This window comes from Ictidomys tridecemlineatus, chromosome 5 (genome assembly GCF_052094955.1).
Source record: "Ictidomys tridecemlineatus isolate mIctTri1 chromosome 5, mIctTri1.hap1, whole genome shotgun sequence".
NCBI classification, from domain to species: Eukaryota; Metazoa; Chordata; class Mammalia; order Rodentia; family Sciuridae; genus Ictidomys; species Ictidomys tridecemlineatus.
Window position 1 is genome coordinate 151,848,130 of NC_135481.1, and position 23,292 is coordinate 151,871,421.

Consider the following 23,292-nt stretch of genomic DNA (forward strand, 5'->3'; position numbering starts at 1 on the left):
GATTGCATGCAGAGGATTAGGGTGGGGTGATTAAATCATTATATCTCACTGGGAAAGCAGTTTCGGAGGCAAGAGATGGAAAGAGGCTCACTTTCCTTCTTGGTGATCAAAGTAGTTAATTGGAAGGGTTGTCAAAAATAGGATTGGATGGTGTTTTCTGACTCCAAATATGTGATATCTTTTTCAACAGCAACAACCAACTCTACAACACCAGCTGGGTGTTGAACAATTTAATTTAGTTCTGACACTATCTACCTTAAGTTAGCGTCAGAACCCACAAGCTTGAGAGCTCAGTCCCACAAGGCTGCCTCCACTTCAGACACTTGCTGCAAGTGGGGTGCCTAGGACACCCGTACTTCCACCTGCCTGAATGTACATTCAGGTGTTTCTACAACCCTCCTTCACTTTAGATTCAACATTCTTCTAGAACAGCTCACAGTTCTTGGGTGAATACTTAAGTTTACTGGTTTATTCTGAAGGATGTATCTCAGGAACACACAAATGGAAGAGACATAGGGCAAAGGATGGGGAGGGGTGAGGAGCTTGGACCTCTCTGAGTGTGCCATCCCCCATGCATCCCTGTGTCCATAGCCCTGAACCAGAAGTTCTCTGAACCTTGTTGTTATAACCCAGTTTTGTTTTATAACCCATTCTCCTGGAGTTGGGATGAGAAGAAATTGAAAGTTCCCACCTTTTAATAATATGATTGGCCTTTCTGGTGACCAGCCCCCATCAGGAAGCTACCTAGAGACCTAAACCTAAATCACTTCATTAGCATAAACTCAGGTATAGTCCAGAGGACCTCTTTCACAAAAGACTCCTAGCACCTAGGAAATTGTAAGGATTGGGAAAACCAAATATATTTCTTATTATACTAAAAGGTATATTTTTTAAAGGAAAGAAAATTTTCCCTCCCCCCTCCATTTCCATGCTGGTCTGTATGCACACACACACCAAAAAGTCTCCTATGACCTCAAGGTAGGTCTAATAGGGCCCAGGTGTCAGAATCACAGAAGAATCTAGACTCCTATTGTGCTTTTTAGATCAACAGCTCTTGTTCGCTGTATATCCCATTTATAATCCCACATCCTCTTCTCTTGAAGACTCAATGAGAAGAAATCCCAGAGGGAGAGAAGGAACAGAATATTCTATTGTATGGGAAGATCAGGGAGTATTGCCATCTCTAGGTTCATTGATGCTGCTTTCCAGGTGCCACCACTTGGAAAAGGTGCCAAGTGTTGTCTACAGAGATGTTGCTCTGTGCTTCGCCCCTTAGGGATCTAACTTCTAATTGGAAGCAAATGTTTTGAGAGGATAAACAACATATATCTGAAACTAGACTGTTGACAGGCCTTGTTCTATGTCCTTTCATAGGAAACCCATGGAGGGCAGCAGAAGGTTCCTGCTCCAGTTCCCAACATCATGTTGGCCCTCACTCTTCTACATCTTTGGCCAGAGCTCAGTTATTATAGTTCAAGCATCCTGTAGGATTTTATATAATGGAGGAGTCTCTTTCTGTCTTTTGTTATCATTTATCACTTGACTACTAGAATTTTTACTTGCCGCTGCACACATCATCTCATCTCATTCTTGCCACACTATGAGTCTTGTGTACATACAAGGAAGTTGCCACTCGGAAAGTGAGATTCACCTATTTAAGCTCACACGGCAACACTGTACCAGAACCTTGGCACAAGCCAGGTCTGTTTGATTCCCAAACTCCCTGCAGCTCCCTGTTTCTTTCTGTGGGCCAGACTGGCTTTGGAGTAAGGGAGAGCAACATGAGCAGTTGGTCAGCACTTTAGAGATAGTATACAGTCCATGCTTTCATGGGGGCTGCCTTGTCAGTATACAGATTGAGTTAGAAGAACCAGCTCTGAAACAGTGCTTGAGATCATGTAATGCAATTGAGTCCTGACCCAGTGACTGCTTCCAAAGATACAGGACTCTGAGTCTTAGTCTCTTGTAAATAAGAATAGTGATCATGCTGACCTCCATGGATTATGATGAACATGGGCATGCACGTGATGCTGTGCTGCCACCTGGTGAGGCACTGAACCTGAGGAATATACACAGCTGGGAGTGTACATGCAGGAAGAGGTGTGGAGTGTTGGGGAGGTAGCATGCAGCCTGGACTGCTGCCTTTAGATAGGTCTAAGCTTGACTGACCAAGCAGTTTCTTTCCCTGTCTCCCTTCCATCTTCTGTCCATTGTTTCAGCACATGGAAGAGTCCAGTAGGTTGCATCCCACGACTAAACACTTAAGGTCACTCCAGGTGAACTGGGCTGGCATGAAATAATCGGACAGAGTGATACCTTTTTATTTGGGTCTTGTGACAGCTTCTCTGACCTTAGGGGTCTGTGGAAAGAGAGAGAAAGGAACATGTGCTGAACCCTTTTATTGGGAAGAAGCCATTCAAATGAGGCAAGGGGTAGGATTACAAAGGAATAGGTGAGTGTAGCTCAACTCCCACGGATGATGCCTGTACCTGAAGACCTGCCTTGCTATCTGAACTGGGACAATGCCCAAGTCACCACGAAATGTAGTGATTGGTCAGAGCCTAGTGATTCAAGACTGGAAGGTGTGGTCATTCAGAGTGGCTTCCCACACCAGTGCTTGCTTATCACTTCTGCTAACCTTTCCAGGCAACTCCTGGATTCCTAGGGCTCTGATTAGCATTACTAATAGTTGCTATAATTGGCTTTATAATAATCAGTGACCAATCCAGAGATACATCCCAGGGTGAGATATAAAGAAAGCATAGAAATTGGTACAGAAGAGCTTTGTGCCCAGAGCAGGGAGAGAAATAAAGAGGAGCACAGGGCCAAGGGTCCTGAGAAAGATCAGACTTCAGAAAATACCTTTGGTGGCACCCAGATGTTCCTGACAGACAACTTGAACAAGACCAGCCCTTCCTCAGTGTTATCCTCCCATACCCTCTCCAATAGCCCTTGTCTAATTAGAGATCATAGCAGGGTACTTCTCAGTCCTAAATACATCTGATGAGGCTTCCCAATGATATTTGTTAACATATTCTCATTCTCTGAGGTCCCTGACTGTAAAATGATATTATTTACCTTGGTATCTTCTCCTGTCTGACTTCAGATTGTTTCAACTCTCAGATAACCTTTACAGATATACCTGCCCTCCCCAGAGTTTGGTTAGATGTCTGGGACATGGCCTTGGGTCCCTGTTGCCAGTATCAATAGTTCTAAACCCACCATGCCTCATCTATAATTCCTGAATTTCAACAGTTCTGAAAATTCATTTCTCCCTCTTCCCTTGATATTTTTGTAACCTTGCATCAAATTCATTTGGTCTGAAATGAAATTGAAATTGATGTGCAATTGAAGCATTTATTTATCTCTCAGTGTAAATATGTAAGTTTCAGAGCAAAAATAACAGTGTTTGATTAAGGGACATCTGCCTTGGTTCCAGCTGGAGGTGTTGTATAGTGTACCTTTCTAAATATTGGAAAGTCTGTTCCAGAACATGGGTGGTCCCAGGGGAAATGAAAACAGAATGGGGCCTGATTACGATACAGTTGTATTATCTGCTGGGTCCACACCTGCCATCCTTAAGATGCCATGGTGGGTAGAGTGCTGGTTTCATGACACTGGTGGGGAGCTAGGGTTCCACCTCTATGGTCCCAATAGAATTTGGCCCTAGGAATGGCACGTTAGCACCTGATCCTGGGATGGAGAACTCCAGGCAAGAGCCTTCCTCTGTTTGTACAGTAGACACTCAGGAATCTAAATTAAGTCCTGGACCTGAGTTTGTGCATCTACGAATACTTTCACATTCCTCACCTGCGTCCTTCTATCGTGACAGTGTCCCACTGTCCAGGCTCAGTGTTTGCATTGGTAGGTCCTGGTTTTAGAAGCATTGTCGTTGTAACTGAAGCAATCCAAATCTAAGAATATGCCCTTAGAATTTCTGAGAGTCTCCCACGCATTCACACAGTACTGTTTTCATGGAAATAAATGGTGTATATTTCCACAACCTGATTTTTATTCCAGTTGAAATAAATAAATTTATTTTTTTTCAAAATGTCCTTAGAATGAAAACTTGAAAAGCAGAAGAGTTATTCATTTGGCTAGAAGGAACCCATCACTGTGGGAGAGAAGGCTCCAGGGCATGCAGTGGGTTGGAATTAGCTTTAATGTTACCATCTAAATGTGGTCATGGTGACAGCAGAAACTTAAATGTGATTTTTATGCTATTCATGATCATTTTGGAAGGATTTATTTAATTCCCAGTTGCCTAATATTGTATAGACAGCAACTCAGTTTGTGTAAATATAAATGTCTGGAACTCTTTTTCACTTTGAATATACCTAATAATCTCTTACAAGAAATATAAGTAGGCCAGGAAGCAAAGTGCTGCTAATGTCATTGTCTGTGTGCCAGTCTTGGACAGATCACTATTTACAATGGAATATGTCAGAATATCCAGGCGTGAAGACTGTTCGTTTTCCAGATGGCCAGATTTGGAAACCAGACATTCTTCTCTATAACAGGTAAGAACTCTGGACAAAAGGAAAAGTGATTTTTTGCTTGTATATATGTGGCAATCAAGCATATTCGAACATTTTATAGAAATGCTGGATATGCTATCTATAATTGGAACCATTGCTCCTCATGAAGCTTTGCAAGTGACCAGGACTTTGAGAAGCAGCTCTGTCGTCCCCCCGCCCCCCGCCGCTGGTATTTTCTGTGTTTGCATGCAAGTTCAGGTTTTCCCACATGTTGTCCAAGGTCACCTTAGGGGTCATGCATTATAGGTGCATAACACCTTTTCTCTGCATATTTGGGTAAGAAGCATTCATGTGTAAGAGTACATTTGCTCTCTGAATGGCAGCAGTTGCCATAAACAGCAGAAGGTATGTGCCTACGGGATGTCCAGGTGGAGTCTTCTTCATTTGCATTGGGAGAGCTCTGTTGCAAAGGTGGCTAAGTTCATAAAGACTCTCGCCTTTAGCTGGTCAGGGAAACAAGCAGCCCATGTTGCCCACTTGACATAAGTAAAGTATAATAATATTCTACTAGTTTTTCTCCTGAGGGCAAGAAACAAAGGATTCATCAATAAGTCAAGGCTGTTTGTTATGGAGAGCAGATGACTTAGAGCAAGAATCTAGGCAAGAAAAATTTCTAGGAGTAGTAAAATTATTTGTTAAACCACTTAGCCAAATAAAGATATCTAGACCATCTCTTCTATTTTATACATGATGACCAGCTTAAGATAAAATAAATTTTCTAATGAGGCAAACCTCTTTGGTTCCATCTGGAGGGAGAAAGGAGTCTGGACTTTTCAGGATTCAGAGAATGGTTTGACCATCTATCACTGTCCTCCATGGTCACTTAGTGAGCCCCCTTGAGCCAGCTAATAGGTTCATCCTATATTGCTCCTTCCAGAAGCCTGAACAATTCTGTTTCTTATGGACTTCTAATTCTTTCTGTTTTTGCTGCTGGGGTCTTATTTCCCTTGAATCATTGGACCTCTTTTTAGAAGAATATCTCCTCAGCTGCTGGCATTTTCTGCAGCTTAAATAAAGATCAAGAGACTAATGGGAAAGGCAATGGGAACTTTCCTGGGTACTACTAGGCAATGTTCTTCACCTAAGTGGTGACTGCAAAGATGTTTATTAAAAAACACTTTAATCTCTAGGTACTCTACTTAAATATATTTAATATTTTAGAGGTGGGAAAAAAACAGTTTGGACAACTGAGCTTTGAAAACTGTCTAATGTCCAAGTATATAATCCCTTTTTGAAGGGATGAAGCATGTGAACTTTTATGCTGGACTTTGGGTCATCTCTTTCTTAGGGTCTGTATGAGTTTGCTAGGGCTCCTGTAAAAAGAGTACCATAGACTGGATGGCTTAAAAGAACAGACATTTGTTTGCACACAGTTCCAGAGACCAGAAGTCTAAGATCAAGGAGTAGGCAGGATTGCTCTCTTACAAAATATTTAAAACTATTTTAAAGTAACTATAGATTCATAGTAAGTTTCAAATATGTGTACAGGGAGGCCCTGTGCACCCTACACCCCACCTTCACCCATGTTGGCCTCTTACTTTAGTATAGCACAATGTCAAAACCAGGGAATTGACATTGGCAAAATTCACAGAGCTTGTTCAGATTTCATTTGTTATGTATTTGGGGGGGGGAGTCCATGAAATTTTATCACGTGTATCTTTGTGTAGTCACAATTGTGATACAGAACTTACCATTATCATAAGGCTCCTTCGTGGTACCTCTTGATAGCCCCCCCTGCTGTTCCCAACCCATGTCCAATCAGAGTTGGTTTCTTCTGATCCACTCTTTGCAGCTTACAACTGTCCATCTTCTGTGCTTGTCTATGTCCTAACCTTTTCTTCCTATAATGACATCAGTCAGATTGGACAGTGACTACCCTAACAACCTCAATTGTTTTTAATTACCTCTTTAAAGGCCCTATGTACAAATTATAAGTCACATTTTGAGGTACTGGGGTTTAGAATTCAACATACGGATTTTGGAGGTAGCAATTCAGATAGTAACGGGCATTATGGCCGACTGCTTATAAACAAAGCTCTGAGGTTGAACAAATCAGGATGTAAATTATAGCCATAAAATATGCCATCTTTAAAACTTTTGATTATTCCATTTGTCCTTTGCACAGTGAAGGAAATGCCAACTTCACAGAGTTCGGAAGGAAATCTCTATGGGTGTTTGTAGCATGTTTAATGTGGTACTTGGCAATGATAAACATTTAGTCATGGCATGTGTATTAAGAGAGTATTTTAACAGTTGAAAAAGAATGTGTTTCACAGTTCCTAATTCAGTTTTCTTCATCTGGAATCAATAATAGATTTTATAATAAGGCTATAAAAGATGGGTTTTTATGTCTGTGTGTAAAACTGTTAACTCCCAAATATAAAAAGTTTGATGATTCAACTATTCTGGCTAAAGAAGAGTTGCTCAAGTGTTCTGTATAATTGAATTTCAAGGAGCAAAGATACAGTAGTTTCTGCCTGACATATGACACAGGCCCTCAGGAATAATGCCATATTCTTTCTATGCCTGGCTCAGAATTCTGTTTTTCTCACATCTGCCTTTAAGCTCTCCTTAGCAAATTTTCTCTTTCATCTTCTGCTCCTTTCCTGTTGACAGAGTCTTCCAGAATCGCTGATGGAGCATATAGAGGCTGCCATGCCTTATGCTTTAATTTTTCTGAGCAGTGGGATGTAGGACTTCTTTCTGAAGTAAACTGCTAAATGTATGGCTTTCATGCTCACATGAATCGTTTACAGAGAATATTATTTAAGCCTGTCTTAGACATGGTACCCATAATCTATTGCTACAGAACAAACTACCCTAAATTTAGTGGCTTAAATAAACAGAAAACTTCTATTATTCTCAGGATGCTGTGGACTGACTGGGCCCATGTGGCTGGGCTGGTTGTCTATTCCATGTAACACTTTCAAAGAGTAGTCAGCTGGAATTAGAATACCAGGGAACACAGTCACACTGCTGGAATAAGCTGGCTGGCGAGAATGTTGGCAGTGGCTGGAAGCTTAGCTGGGGTTGAGTGTTGTGCCACTTGGGTTTTCTTTCCCTGTCCTTCTCCACAGGTGCATATGTCCCCCCAGCTTGGTGGTTGGAAACAAGAGGAAGAAAGTAGGGCTCTCAGGCATCTTTGGGACTGAGCATGGGAGTCCCAGAATGGTCTGTCATCCATTCTGTTGGGCAAAGTAAGCAGAGGTGCAGAGTCAAGGTGGGGGGAATTGGTCCCATCTCTCTAGGCCATGCAGGAAAGGATTGAAGCAAAGGTGAGCTCCAGGGGAGATTAGCTATCAGATGCTAAAGAAGGAAAATGATGAAATTGTGAAGGTCAGATTAAAAATTTGGGGAGAACAGGAAGAACAGACTAGGCATGTATATTGAAAGTACTGGCTAAATGGAGCACTCAACTAAATTCATTCTGTAAGAGGATTAGTGGGCTAAGAGAGATTGTTTCCAAACAAAAACATCATTGGATAATTCCTAGACTCTATTCAACAGCTTCCCTTTGCTGCCTAGACGTACTGCATGGGCCCCCAGGTATGTATGGACTGGCCCACCTTTCTACACCTGCCATTCCCTAGCCCCACTGTCTCACCTCATTGATACATGCTGACTCTTCTGCAGACAGGATATTTAATCAGAGTTCCTCTTTGGGTGAGGAATTCCCACCTCCCTTATCCTTTCAATTTAACAGAAAGGGGTTCGTGTCCCTATAGCACTTAAGGGCTTCTCTTTCTCAGGGGACCTAATAGAGCACTTAATACATATTCATGAACAGATAAAGTGGAGGGAGGATATAGGAATTAATAGGAGGAGGAGCTGAGAGGATGTTGCTAAGAATGGCCAGAGAAGAAATAAAGCAAAGAGAATAAATCATATTGGCAATCCAGAAAACACTGAAGTATGAAAGAGTCCAAAAATTGACATTGGAATTAGCAAAAATGGGTTTGTCTTTAGTAAGATCCTGACCTCCTGATATTCTGTACTTGGGGATTTTGAGAGATGCCAGCTTAATATTTCTTGCCAGCTGCCAGACACTCATAATCCCATGTTCTGCTCAGAGACTCATTTGTTGGTTCATTAGTGTGTGAATGAGGGTACAGGGGATTTTACTGAAGGAGGGGGTTAAAATGCTATCACTCTGAAAGCCAGGGTTTTTAAGGAGCATTGAGTCCAGTGATGCCTCACAAACACGTCTCTTATTTCTCACTGTATTCCAGGTTGATATTGGAGCCCACGTGTGAGCCACTAATGGTTTTTGAGATATAATGCATTTTCTGTGCTTTGAAGAGGCTGGGTCACTGCAAAACAGCTATCTCTGCATCATTTCTGGAATAGGTTGCTGAATTTTCTTGATGGATGGGGAACCAGTTATGTGTTCCCAGCCAGCTGGCCAGGCTCTGAGGAGAGGATGGGCGTTAATAAAAGCTCTGCCCAGTGCTGATTTCAGTAGTTTCTCGTTGCTTTATTTTGCTTCACTTGAAGCCATCAGCTCAAGGATTTTTCTGAACACAATATTGCTCAAAGTGAGTAGCAATTATGGATGGTTTGTCATTATGGCCTCTTTTGGATGGAATTGAAAGCCTTGCCAGTATCAGCAGTCAGCTTGCAGAAGGTCTGAATCCTAGGGACATGGAGGCCACCCTATGCCATGCAACAGCAGGCAACTGCCTCAACCCCTCTGGCTTCATTTTTGATGAGCATATTTAAAGATGTTTTGTGGGTTCTGAAATTTGAAAACAGTGAAGAGTGCTAATCATCCATTTCACAGACTGTGCAAAGCTGCATTTGCCCATCTATAGGTTGATGTTTTTCTTTACACTTTTATGTCACCCTGTGATGATAGCAGAGCCTTGGAAGTGACAACTTGTACAGGGCATTCTGGATGCGTTGTAATATAGCTTTATAAGAATTCTTAATTGTGCTAATCAATGAGGTGCCAATGGAATCAATTTATTCCCTTGCCAATGGTCTTAGGTTCCCCCAGAAGTCAAGCTCAGACAGATTCATGTGTTTTTTGGGGGTAGTCATAACCAAGAAGCACTATTGGGGTAGGGGTGGGGTGGGTGGTTACTAAGGCAAGGAAAGAAGGAAAACCAATCAAAGAACCATTAAAAGTTGCTTTGTGGGCAGCTGGGGCCCACTCCTACTGGGAACCTCTGAGAGACCATCTCAGAGATGCTTCCAGAGATGTGAGTTTCATGGCATGTCTGGCAATCCTACTCCCTGCATGGACCAAGTGTGCTTTGGTAGTCAGAGCCTTGAGCTGGGTTGCAGATCCCCAGAGGAAACAGCTGTCGGGGCCTTGGGTGTGGAAAGGATGGTTGTCAGTATGGCCTTCCATAGCACAGATGGGCCATATGCTCAAATTTCAATCATTTTCACCTTGCTATGATTTTAGATCCAGTCTTGGCTTTCTGGGACACACAGCAAGGATGTGAGTGGTAGGGAGAATGTCTTAGGACTCTGGCCAGCTGGGTGTCCTCAGCCAGAGCAGAGTAGGCAGACAGGTTGCAAAGGTAACTGGGCTAAACAAAAGTTCAGGCCTGCTGAGTATTTCCTGGGGGTGCCACACAGGTCTGCATGTGGAATGGGATCACTCACTTTCAATGTTGTCACTGTTAACATCGCCTATATCATGGTATTTGTGGACCAGAATAAAGTTGGCCTGCTGGTGCTCAGAGACCCACAATGCAGTCATGGTTAGCCTTGAGGTGGGAGGGTGCTGAAGGCATTGTTAAATGGTTGTCAGGAATAATTCTTGTATGTGGTAGGAATCTGCAGGTGAGCAAAGATAGTTTTGCTGCTGCATTCTCAGAGAAGAAGGCTTTAGCAATGTACTGTTGGGATGAATCTGCATTATCAAATATTCAGACCTAATCTGGAGAGAGGCTGTTTCTAAATAGTGTGTGGGTAGAAGGAGAGGAGGAGAAGCAGTCTGTTTTCAAGAAGTGAGTGGAGCCAGCCAATCTATATTTACATCTCTAAGATCATCATCCGAATGGTCCATCATAGTCTCTCCTGATCATCCTGGGTTCTGGTGCTGTTTGTTTTTCATTTGTTCATTAATCCAGTCAATATTGGATGAAGGCTCCTTCACTATTATTGTACACTGTTGGGGAAACTGAGGGTGCAGCCATGATGAAACCAGACCAAATATCTGTCCCTTAGAGAAAGAGAGATGGAATTTTCGAGGGGAGAGCATGCACCAATTGAAGGTGCTCCCAGTAAAACAGCAGGGGAGGGGGGAAGGGGATGGCATAGCAAGAGCTAGGACCAGAGGCAGAGGTGAGACCCACAGAATAGTACATCATGTGATGTCAAGGAGGGGAGTGTTCCTGACAGAAAGAGCAGCCAGGGCAAAGGGCCTGTCAGGAATGCTTGTGAAAGACTTGGAAATTCAAGAAAGAAGAAGACAATTGGGCTTTTACTGAGTTCACACCTTACTGGTTATCTAATTCTGCTGTGAACTGTGCCCATCATGGTCTTCCACCTATTTTTCAACTCTGTAAGTTCTAGAAAACTGGTAGTGAAGCAAATGATTTTAGTCCATAGAGAAGCAAAAGGACTTTGTGAGGTGGTAGATTCCTCTATTAACAGGTTGAGATCAGCATTCCTAGATTCCTGGTTACATTTATGTGTGTCTCCTGGGTGCTCCTCAGAATGGTTTTAGCACCTTGAGGTTCCCTCATGAATGAGTGACTTAAATGCTGTCTTTGACACATGTTCATTTTATACTTGTACAAGTGCCATGGTTTTATCGTTTAAAAAATGTATCTTTTATGGTTGCCTTAAGGCAGGAATATGTCATCTAGATCTATTCTAGGAACAGAAGGGAACTGTGTGGCTGTTAAGGATGGGGAAGGGGACAAAGTCAGTCACCAGAGTGGGTCAGAGACGGGATGGGGAGTGGACCAAGTCTGGGGGTTCTTGGGTTTCACTCTGAGTGAGGTGGAAGAGGCTCTCACCCTTTTCTTAGCATTTTCATTTCACTTCTTTTTTGCTTTGAATAATTATAAAAAGATTTATTCTCCTTCCACCTTGCTGTCAACTGACTTCCATCAGGTGATTTTTGTCTAGAAGTTACTCTCTGTTCTTTTCTGCATTGTTCTCTCAGGGCATGGAGTACACATGTTTTACTTTTGTTATTTCCGCTGGCCTCTCAGTAACACCAAGAGGGGAGGGAGGACAAGTGAGTGTGCATCATAAGCCAACCACTGTGAACCCAGCCATGGGTCCACCTTTGACCAACTGGGAGCCATTTGTCTTTCTCCATGACTCCATGAACACCGGCCCACACTTATTACTTCAGCATGTTGGAGCCAAACCCTTTTTATTGGGCACCCACCTAGTGCCAGGGCACTAAAGAAGCTTCCTTCTTTCTTTCTAGACTTTGTCAAATTGATATGCATATCCACTTTTCTCAAGATAAGAAACAGGTGCTCAGTCACTTTCCTGAGGCCAGCCAGCTTGGCCTGCCTGACTCTAGAGGTTGACTTACTACTTGCCTGTCTCTGGTCATGTCTGGAAAGTCCATGTACTTTTAGTGCTCTTGTGCTTTGTTTTTTTTACAAGTTAAGTTCTGGTGTGCTGTTACACAGTAGGGTGACTACAGATAACAATAATGTACTTGAGTTGGTAATTTTTCACCACTGTAACAAATATATGAGATAAATAAACTTAGAAGAAAGGCTTATTTTGGCTCACAGTTTTATCATGGCGGGAGCCTGTAGCACAGGAAGCCAAAAGGGAAAGAAGATAACTCTGGGTCCTATAATTCTCTTGAAAGCATGCCACCAGTAACTTAAACCCTCCCACTAGGTCCCATTATTTAAAAGCTTCCACCACCTCCTAGTAGCACTGTGGGTTAGGGATCAAGGTGTAACACATGGGCCTTAGGGGGGCATTCCAGACCCAAAATATAACAGTATTATATATTACAAAGGATGTAGAAGAGAGGATTTTTAATATTTTCACCACAAAAAAAGAAAGAAAAATATTTAAGGAGATAAATATGCTTATCCTGATTTGAGCATTATAAAGTGTTCATATGTATGGAAACATCACATGGTACCCTAAATGGGTATCACTTTTTGCATATAAATTTTAAAAATTTAAAATGAAACAAGAGGAATAACTCCTTTCTCCCTCTGTCTGGATGTGGACTGACTTCACTTTCAGGTCTTCTCTGGGATACTTTGCCTCCCTCTGCCTCCACCTTTCCTTTCAATTCTGGAAATAGTGAGTGTGTCTCTTCTGGAGCTGCTGTGGGATTTTCGTATTGATGCCTTTAAAAAAATAATAATTATAATTTTGATACTAGGGATTGAACCCAGGGCCTTGAACATGCTAAAAAGTGCTCTACCTCTGAGCTATATCCTCAGCCCTTTTTTAAAATGGTATTTTGGGCAGGGGTCTCACTAAGTTGCCGAGGCTGACCTCCAACAGCAATCCTGGTTCAGTCTCCCAGGGAGCTGGGATGACAGGTTTGTGCCACCATACCCGACCCATCCTGATGCTTTATTATGACTTTCATTCAGCATGTGACACCTACTTTTTCTTTGACCAAATCCCTTGCCTGCTATTGCAGGCCACAGAGTAACCCTATGACAAAACAGAGAATGGAAAAATCCAACTGCTGTCTAAGAGCCTGAGCAGAATCTGTAGCAGAGGGCCAGGTGCTACTGTGAGTGGCGTTTTCTGGGGATGCCTTTGAATCCTAGGTGGCCCAGGAAAGGCTGTCTTCCTGCATGTGGTATAAGTCTATTCCGCAGAGCAGCCCTGCACCCTGAGGGCCACAAAACCAATCATGCCCAGCAGCATAGATTTGGAGATGAGCTTATTGATCTTTGTAGCAATGAACAGAGCCAACAGGATTGTAAGGGTCTGTGTAATAAATATGTGAGACAGGAATTCAATGGGGAGTTCAGTCATCATCATGAGCTGCCTGAGGGAAGGAGGATGGGTAGCGTAGGTGGGGCCAAGGTCAGTTCCCACCCTGCCTCCTCCTTTGGGCCTGCTGTGGGTGTCCCTGTGCATTTTCACTATCTGCCATGGCTGTTTTCATCTGCTACCTGCATGAGAGGAGGACATAGATAATTGTGGGTCCCAGGGCAATTAAATCTTCCCTTCACCCTAGGACCTCAGTTACACAGGGTGAGGGCCCAAGCTGAAAGTGCCCAATGGTATATTTCAAAATCTGGAGAAACTGAGGCTTGTGTGCCAGGGCCATGGGGCTGGTGTGCTGAAGCTATTTGTTCAGCTCAGGGATATTGTTTTGAGGACCCACTATGCATAAGATATAGTTTCTAAGAGGATGCACATTCACTGCTCTCAAGGCATGTATAATCAGCAATAAATCACTTCACCCTATGTGGTTTCATCTGATTTGATTTTGTGGCAATCGGTGAAGTGATCTGGAATGACTCCCCTGTGTTCACAATTGAGAAAATTGTTTCTGAGATTAAATGGCTTTTCCCGGGCTTTGACTGCAAGCCCATATGCATTTTCTAACACTGGCCAGCTTCTTCAAGGGTGTCAGACAAGGGTCCCAAGAAGTATCCTACAGAGCAGGAGATGATGGATGTGTCAGGGATATAACAACTTAGAAAGATCTAGAAGAGAGAGAGATCTTCATTCAGGGGCAGACTGTGAGATTTTTTTTTTAATAGTAGGGGGTCCACACCATTTAGTTTTTCTGGGATTATTCTGGTTTCTGCCTGGGGTCCTGGAACAGCTGTTAATTGAACCCTTTTTTTTTTTATATGTTTAAGAGTGACTTGGTTTAGATTGGGGGCAGTAGTGTGTGCCGTAATCTCACCTACTCCGGTGACTGAGGCAGAAAGTTCTCTGGAGCCTGTGAGTTCAAGGCCAGGCTTGACAACATAAAAAGAGAGTGACTTTGTTCATACAATACTTTACTTATATGGGTCCCCTTACCTTAAGATGGCAAGCTACATTGACAGAACGGTTATATTAATGCATGGGAGCCAGCAAGGTGGGGAAACAAGTAAACTAAGCTATAGCACGGGCTCTGAGAGTGGTGGGACATATCTTGGAAGATAGCAAATAAGGTAGGCTCTCAAATCATTTACTTAACTCAAGAGAGAGGATAAAGAATAGGAATCATGTGATCAGGAGTAAACTAAAATGTAAGAAATTCAGCGCAACTCAGTGAGACTTCTCCTCTAGGAATCTAACACTGACCCATGGCCACAGTCACCCCTTCTGGGGTGCTGTGTACCTTGAAGGATGTTTGTTTGTAAACATTGCATGATGTGGCAAATGCAATTGTAACACTTTTTGTTATTCCTTAGTGACCAGTGAGCTTATTTATATATATATAAAAAAAGAGAGAGAGACAGACAGACAGACAGACAGACAGACAGATACACACACTCATACTCACACACAGAAGGCACAAGATGTATTTCCCAAGGGCACAGCCCCAAGGAACCACTCTCTTCTTCTAGGTCTCACCTCCTATTTGCCACCATTTCCCAATAGTCCATTCAGCCATGAGTCCAGAAATTGATTGGTCCTCATGATTCAATCACTTCCTAAAAGCCCCACCTATAAATATTGCTACATTGGTGACCAACCCTTTAATGCACAAACTTTTGAGGGCCATTCCAAATCCAAACCATAACATTTATTTAAAGCAGATTTTATGCTCTTGGATAATTACATCTTTTTTTTGATGGATCTTTAATGGTCTTGGAGTGCCATACCAAAAAGTTACAAATTCATTCAGTTACAGTTTCTTCTAATACTTTTTGATAAACCAGATAGTTTAATTTTTATTTTATGGGTTATCCTTCTGAAATTGTTGTACATGTTGTGGAGTGTCTAACTTAACTTTTCTTTAAGGGTTAGAAAATAATCCTAACATTTATTGAGCAATATATCTTTTCCCTGCTGAATTGCAATGAGATAGTTATATTCATCTATTCATGTGTCAATACCTTACTGAGTGCTGAGCAGAATGAATAAAAAGATGTATTATCATGCTGAAATTTTAAAACATCCAAGATAAAAAGAAAACCCTTACAAGCTCTGCAAGTGAAAATTCATAGTAATAGGAAACAAATTTTCCTAAGTTAATAGAGTATTACTTTTAAATATTGGCCAGAAAATTATTCTTTTAAACAAATTATTTTACTAAACTGAATTTCCTAGGCAAAAATTAAGGCAGTTTCAAATATGTAGAGATTCAAGTCTAAAATAATTACTTAGAATATACTCTAGCAAATTGAAATTAAGAAAAAGGCAAACATAGCCTTAGTCCAGCTTGTGCCACTGTAGCAGAATTCCTGAGACTAGATAATTTATAATGAACAGAGGTTTACTTCTCATGGTTTGTAGGTTGGAAAGTCCAGTATCAAAGGGACAGAATCTATTGAGGGTCTTCTTGCTAAATCACAACATGACAGAGAGTACATGAAAGAGTGCAAGTACAAGAGGGACCGAAACCACTCCCACTGCAAGTAACCCACTCAGGAGTAACAGCATTTGCTTTTATCTATTCATGAGAGCTGAGCTCTTAGACTGAAACACCTCTTAAAATCCCACCCACTAATATTGGTATGATGGCAACTAAATTTTAACATGAGTTCAAGAGAGAACAGACATTCAAACTGTATCATGTTGGCACCAAGAGTCATAGTTAAATCTAAATATTTGATGATATTTTCAATATAAATCATGACTTGGGGATTTGAATGAGGAAGAGATTGGGGGGGTGAAAGTAACCATAGAAGTTCAATGTAGGGCTTCTCTGGTTTGGATATGATGGAAATGCCCTAGTTACATACAAAATGAGAAAGGTACAAGTAAATATAGGTGTTAAATATTAGACTACCTCTCCCAGGAACAGAAATAGTATTATAACTTCCAAACCACCTGACATTAAATAAGAAACACAACAGTAAAAATGCAGTCAACATACCAAATGCAAGATCAGAAAAGTGAGAAACAATAGAAGTATTGTTTAGAAACAATAGAAGTATTGGACCCCAGAGTTAGTATAAAGATTATTTTATTTCATTGTTGATGTTGTTATTATTTGGTGGTGGGTGGCAAAGATCAAAACTAGGGCCTTGCACATGATAGGCAAGTACTCTACCACTGACCCCTATCTCTGATGAATACACTAAAGACATTTGGGATTCAGTGGTGACAGAAGTCTTCTGGAAGCCTCTGTCTACTGACTAAAGACAGAAACTTTTGGGAGTGAGGACACCATAAACCCCTTTCCAGTAGAATTTTAATGTCCAAAAATAATACAGAGAAAGCCCCTTGGATATACATAAACAAACATTATCTGAAATTTCTTACCTCTTTTTGTTCTCCTACAGACCCATTTATTCTTCCCATGGAAGGCCCTCAATCCCCAACCTCCCCTTTAGCTGTTTGGAAAGTCACCTATTTCTGCATGTTCCTGCATGCACCATGAGTAAATATCTGTTTATTATTGATAATTTGTCTTTTGTCAGTTTCTTTTGTAGCTCCTTCACACTAAATATCAGAGATAGTGGAAAAAAATTTTTTTCTCATCCTAAAAGAAAGTATTGCAGAAAGATAACTAATAGGGTGACAGTAGTAAGTAGTAAGTTTTAAAAAATCACTAACCAAAGAATGCAAATGAGTTTAAATTCCATACTCCCAAACAAAATAGATGTACAGATAGGGCAGTAAAACAAATCCAAATCCAAATGGTGAATATATACAGATAACATATTTGAATCAAAATGTTGTAGAAGATTGAAAAGGAAGGAGTTGAAAAAGTCACATCTACTAAACACCATAAAAATAAACCAAGTTTAGCAGTAATTTTTTTGAGAAAATGCATGAAAAGGGACATATGGACATTTTATATTTCTAATACTAAGTAATTATAAATATCCCAAGTGACTCTTAATGTATGAATGGTTAGGTGAACTGTGATACATCCACACCATGGATCACCACCTGGCCAATCTCAAAAGGAAGCAAACTGTATAAATTCTTGCCTACAATATTCTTGAACTGCCATAATCATGAGGGAGTACTGCTAAGTCTTTTCCAGGCTTAGGGACATACAGAATGTGGTTATAATGAGATAGTTATGAGGGATCGTTGCAAAAAATGATACAGTTCTTAATTATAGTGGTTGTTATACAGATCTACATGTGTTGTGGCATTGCATAAGATCATGCATATGCAGAAATTCATTCATATGAACCTGGTGAAATCTGAACAAGCTCTGTAGATTATACCAATGTCAGTTTCTTGATTTTGATATTAGTTACTTAAAATATTACTGTGGGGGAAAATTAGAAGGGATAGGAAAATGTGCCTCTCTATATTTTTCATTTTCTTATGAACTATAATTTTCTCAAGACAAAGTTTTTAAAAAGCTGACACCAGATAGCCACAATGGAGAAATGGACCAAATCTGCTCGATAGAATATTATGTCCCTGATAAAATAATGATTAAAAAAGCAGTTGGAAACAGAAAATGTTTATGAGGACCAAGAAATGCAGTAATTAAAAACACAATAAATGTATTGTGAATGGACCAATAAAAAGATAATATAAAATGAAATTCAGTTGTTTGGGGAAGGTGAAACGGAAGTTAGGCAATTTGGCTTTGCTGTGGCAACTGATCCTCATCTTTTGAAATATGAAGTCTTCTTTCTTTGCCTTGTCCTCAGTCTGGAGTTTGTTTTTATTATAAGTGAAGTCAACAAAGTCAGTTACTAAAATGTATGAGTGGACTACCTTGTGCAAGTCCCTGGGTTTGATCCACAGTACAGAAAAGAAAAGGAAAACAAAAGGAAGGAAGGGAGAGAAAAAAAGAAAAGAAAGAGGATAACAACTGGAAAGTTAGGAAGAACTTCACCTGAAAAACCAGATGGTACCATTCCAGGTTTTCTAAGGAATCTCCATACTGCTTTCCAGATTGGTTGCACCAATTTGCAGGTCCACCAGCAACGTAAGAGTGTGCCTTTTTTCCCACATCCTCGACAACATTTATTGTTGTCTGTATTCTTGATAACTGCCATTCTGACTGGTGTGAGATGAAATCTTAAGAGTAGTTTTGATTTGCATTTCTCTAATTACTAGAGATGTTGAACATTTTTTTCATATATTTGTCGATTGAATGTACATCTTTTTTTCTGAGAATGTCTGTTTAGCTCCTTAGCCCATTTATTTATTGGTTTGTTGTAACACAGCATCAATGTTTATAGCAGCTCAATTCACAATAGGTAAGCTGTAGAAGCAATCTAGATATACTTCAGTAGAAGAATGGATAAAGCAGCTGTGATATATATATACACAATGGAATATTACTCAGCATTAAAAGAGAATAAAATTATCTAATTTGCAGGTAAATGGATGGAGTTGGAGAATATCATGCTAAGCAAAGTAAGCCAGTCCCCCAAACCCAAAGGCCAAATGTTTTTTTTGATAAGTGGATGCTGACCCATAATGGGGGGGCATAGGAAAAATGGGGAAATTTTGATTGGGCAAAGGGGAGGGAGAGGTGAGGAGGGGAAAGGGGGCAGGAAAGATGGTAGAATGAGGTGGACATCATTACCCTAGGTACATGTATGATTGCACATATGGTGCAACACTACATCGTGTACAACCAGAGAAATGAAAATTTGTGTTGCAGTTGTGTACAATGAATCAAAATGCATTCTGCTGCTGTCATGTATACTTAATTAAAATAAACTAATTTTAAAAAGATTTAAAAATCAAAAACAAACAAAAAACCAGATGGTACTTACCATGGGTCTCCAGTAAGCTATGAATGGACCCGTGAGTACAAAATACTTAAGTTCAGAATAATAGCCTTTAGAAGTATCGTCTTGGAATCTGTGAAATGCATCCCATACCATGTTCTACTTTCTAAGAGCAAAGAAACTATGTCAGAGTTACATCTTTCGTATTAACTAAAAAATGATATGGAATCCTTCAATGATTCATTAAAGTTTCTAGTACTCATGCATCATAGGAAAGATAAGAAGCTAAGTAAGTGCCTGGGGAAAGTATTCAGATGGTTAACATCAAGTTCCTGATCATTCTTCTGCCATAAGCCCCATGGTGAAAGCACCATTCATCAATCAGTTGGTTTTTCTCTTGGCAGCAGGAGGGAGACAAGAATGTAATTGAGGTTAGAGCATGGGCTGAAAATCACAACTTCCAGCCACCAAATTCCTCCTAGCTTCTACCTAATTAAATGAATGCAAGCTGGTATTCATGCCTAGAAGGCAGAGTTTTTTAAGTTTGTTCCAGGGGACCACTTGCAGCCAGCAGATTGTTGAGCTTTATATTCCACACTTGCCATATTAGATCCGGTGCAAAGCAGAGATGGAGTCTTACATGTTAACAAGTGCTTGGGAGCTTCTAAGAGACATCAGAAAATCAAGGTATAAGTCAAGATGAGCAACAGGCTCTCAAGCACCCACAAGAGTGACAAGGTTCAAAAGACCACCTAAGAACCATTATACTGTCCTGGAAGTTTTCAAAGAAGGTCCCAAGATACCTTTTTGATCCCCTCCATCTGGTGCAGAAGGCTGCAGAGGAGGCTCCTGTACTAGGTAGCCCAGCAGAGAGTGGTTCTGGAGCCCTGCCTCCAAAACCTTAGGCAGTACTTCTTCTGCAGCACTCAGCTGGCTTTCAACATACCAGGAGGATGCCCAGGGAGGAAATCCAGGAAGAACACATCTGCTGCTTCTGAGCTGTAAAAGTTGCCAGAGAGCTCTCTTTCAGTTGCTCTGGCAACTTTTACATTTAAGTATGTGGTCTAATATGTTAATTATCATCCATTATTATATATCTGAAGTTTAGAGGTTTATCTTTATGCCTATGGATTTCCAATTGCTCTGCCTTCCTTAGTTAAAAATATTTATTTCTTCTCTGAAGTGATTCATACCTTTGCAAAGATTAGTTGAGCATATTTGTGTGGGTTTACCCTTGGGTTTTCTATTCTGTGTTATTAATCTTATTTCTATCCCTCTTCCAATATTATGCTTATCTTGTTTGCTTTAGCTCTTCAGTAAAGCTTAACATCGAGTAGGGTGTTTCCTGCCACTTCATTCTTCTTTTTAAAAATTGCTTTAGCTATTTTAGTTCATTTTCCTGTCTATTTATAAATTTCTATGTCTAGAAAATCCTAGCTGGGTGTTAATAGGAAATTTGTGAAACCTAGAGATCATTTTGAAAGAAATTGGCATCTTACTATAATATCTTCCAGGCAGTGATCGAGATATGTGTCTTATTTAAATTGCCTATGATTTTTTAGTTAGCACTTTGCAGTTTTTGGCATACAATTTCTATACATGTTTTATTAGATTTATATTTCAGTGTTTCATTTTTGGTTTCCCTTGTTCAGTCCCCACATGTTTATTGCTTGTATGGAAATAGATACTTTTTGTGTGTCAATTTTATATATTCTGACCCTGATACACATACTCATTAATTTAGAAGTTTTTAATTTGGGGGGATTCCTTGGTATTTTCTACATAGACTGCATCAGGTCACCTGGCAATAGAGGCAGTTTTATTTCTTTATGATATTCATTTCTTTTATTTCCTTTACTTCCCTAAAAAGAGTTCAAGAATTATATTAAAAGTAGACATCTTTATCCTTTTCCTATTTTAGGGGGAAAACATTTTCTTTCACCATTAAATATAATGCTAATTGTAGTTTTTAGTAGTTCTTTCTTTAGATTGAAGAGATTTCCTTTTATTACAGTTTTATGAGTTTTTATTATGAGTATAAGCTGAAAATGGTCACTTACTTTTACTGCATAAATGGGTATAATTATGTGCCTTTTCTTCTTTAGCTTTTTAAGAAAAGGGTGTAGATTATATGATAAATTTTCAGTTATTGAACCAGCTTTGAACACAGTGAATAAACTTCATTGGGTCATGTGTAAAATTCTTTACATATACTGCTGAATTGTATTTGTTCATATTTTCTTAAGGATATTTATGTGTATTTATGTGGATTGTGGGCTACAGTTTTTAATCTTAACCTTTTTATTTCTACTATCTTTGGTTTTGGTATCAGAATAATACTAGTTTCTTAGTATTACAAGGATTTCCTCCTTTTATGTTTTCTGGGAAAGAGTTGTAGAATGTATATCCATTATTCTTTAAATGTGTTAGAATTTTTCAGCAAAACCATCAGGATCTGGAGATTACATTTTTAAGAGTCTTGAGAATCATGAGTTCAGTTTAATTGCCTTCAGGGTCCTCCGCTTGCTCTGCCATATCTCTTGGTTGGGTGTTAGTAGTTTGCACTTTTCAAGGAATCGATGCATTTTTATTAAGTTGTTAAACGTGTGTATGTAGAGTTGTTTGCAGCATTTCCTTACCAGCCACTTGATATCTACAGAGTCTATAATGACACATTCAGATTTATTCCTGATATTCATTTCTCAATTATATTGATCTTTTCAAGGAAGGACATTTTTGCTTCATTGATTTTCTCTATATTTTTCTATTTATTTTTTCCTTTCTTATACTTATTACATACTTTTTTTTCTTTTTTCCAGTTTCTTAACGAGTAAGCATATATTACAAGTTAGAAACATGCTCTTTCTAATGTGAGCATTTACTATTATACTGTTCCTCTTAGGATTTTATCCTAATCCAGCACATGTTGATACCTTGTATTTTTGTTTTTAATTAAGCTCAGTGTATTTTTTTTTTAGTTTTCTTTTTTTTTTTTTTTTACAAAATATGCTAGTTTATTTAATATTCGAATTTCAACCATCATCATTTACTATAGCATTTAAATAAAGCATAAGATCTCAATTAATGCAAAAGTGTTGATAAAATTGAGATTAACCATATTTTACAAAGAAATTTCAAAAATCTTTTTTTTAGTTTTCTTGAGATTTCCTTTTTTACTCATAGACTCTTTAGAAATGTGGCACTTAGTTTCCAAGTATTTGGAGAGTTTCCTGTTACCTTATTTATTCATGTCTACTTTGATTTTGTTGTAGGCAAATACCACACTTTGTATGGTTTTACTTCTTTTAAATTTATTGGGGTTTGTCTTATGGCTCATGATATGGTTGGTCTTGGTCTCTGTTCTAGAGCAATGTGAGATGAAAATGTATTTTTTGCTGCTATTGTTAGCCATTTGTCTAAATGCTTGTGAAACCCTGCAGGTTGATGGTGTGTTAAGTTCTTGTACATCCTTGCTGGATTTCTATCTAGTTGTCCTGTCATCAGTTTCTGAGAGAAAAGTGTTAAAGTCTCCAAATATAATTGTAAATTTGTCTACTTTCTTTCTTTTTTTTTTTTTCATTTCCGTCACGTATTTTGCAACTTCCTCATTCGGGAAAGCAATTTTGATTGCTGTGACTTCTTGGTGGATTGAGCTTTTATCATTATGTAAATTTACATCTGTCCTTCTAATTTTCTTAGCTCTAAGGTCTACTTTATCTGATAATAGCATAGTCACTCTTGCTTTCTTTCTGAATCGTATTTGCAGGGTGTATATTTTTCTCAGATTTCCTCTTCCCCGTCTTCCTATGGTTTACTTGAACATTTTGTTTAGAATTCTTTTTTTATTTGTTTTTGAGTGTGTCCCTTTGTTTGACTGTTTCAAGGTTGCTGTAGGCATTATATTTGTTCTACTCGTGTCAATATCTGACTCAAGAATAGACATTTTATCTTTCTTCTTTTTTATTTTATCTTTCAAGAACTTCCTTAAGGCACTTTTTTTTTCTCCAAGGAAATCT

At 39.6% G+C, this 23,292-nt stretch overlaps 1 protein-coding gene across 3 annotated transcripts in view; it reads left to right on the forward strand.

The window, feature by feature from the left end:
- LOC101976251 (neuronal acetylcholine receptor subunit alpha-7) overlaps window positions 1–23,292 on the forward strand; it is a 109,213-nt gene that overhangs the window by 55,622 nt on the left and 30,299 nt on the right. For 2 of the 3 annotated variants that reach the window (XM_078051307.1, XM_078051308.1), the window contains one exon: window positions 4,411–4,520. The exons of the other annotated variant lie outside the window; for it this stretch is intronic. In XM_078051307.1, the coding sequence (XP_077907433.1) occupies window positions 4,411–4,520 (110 nt within the window). The remainder of the gene's footprint in view (window positions 1–4,410; window positions 4,521–23,292) is intronic. 3 annotated transcript variants of the gene reach the window in all.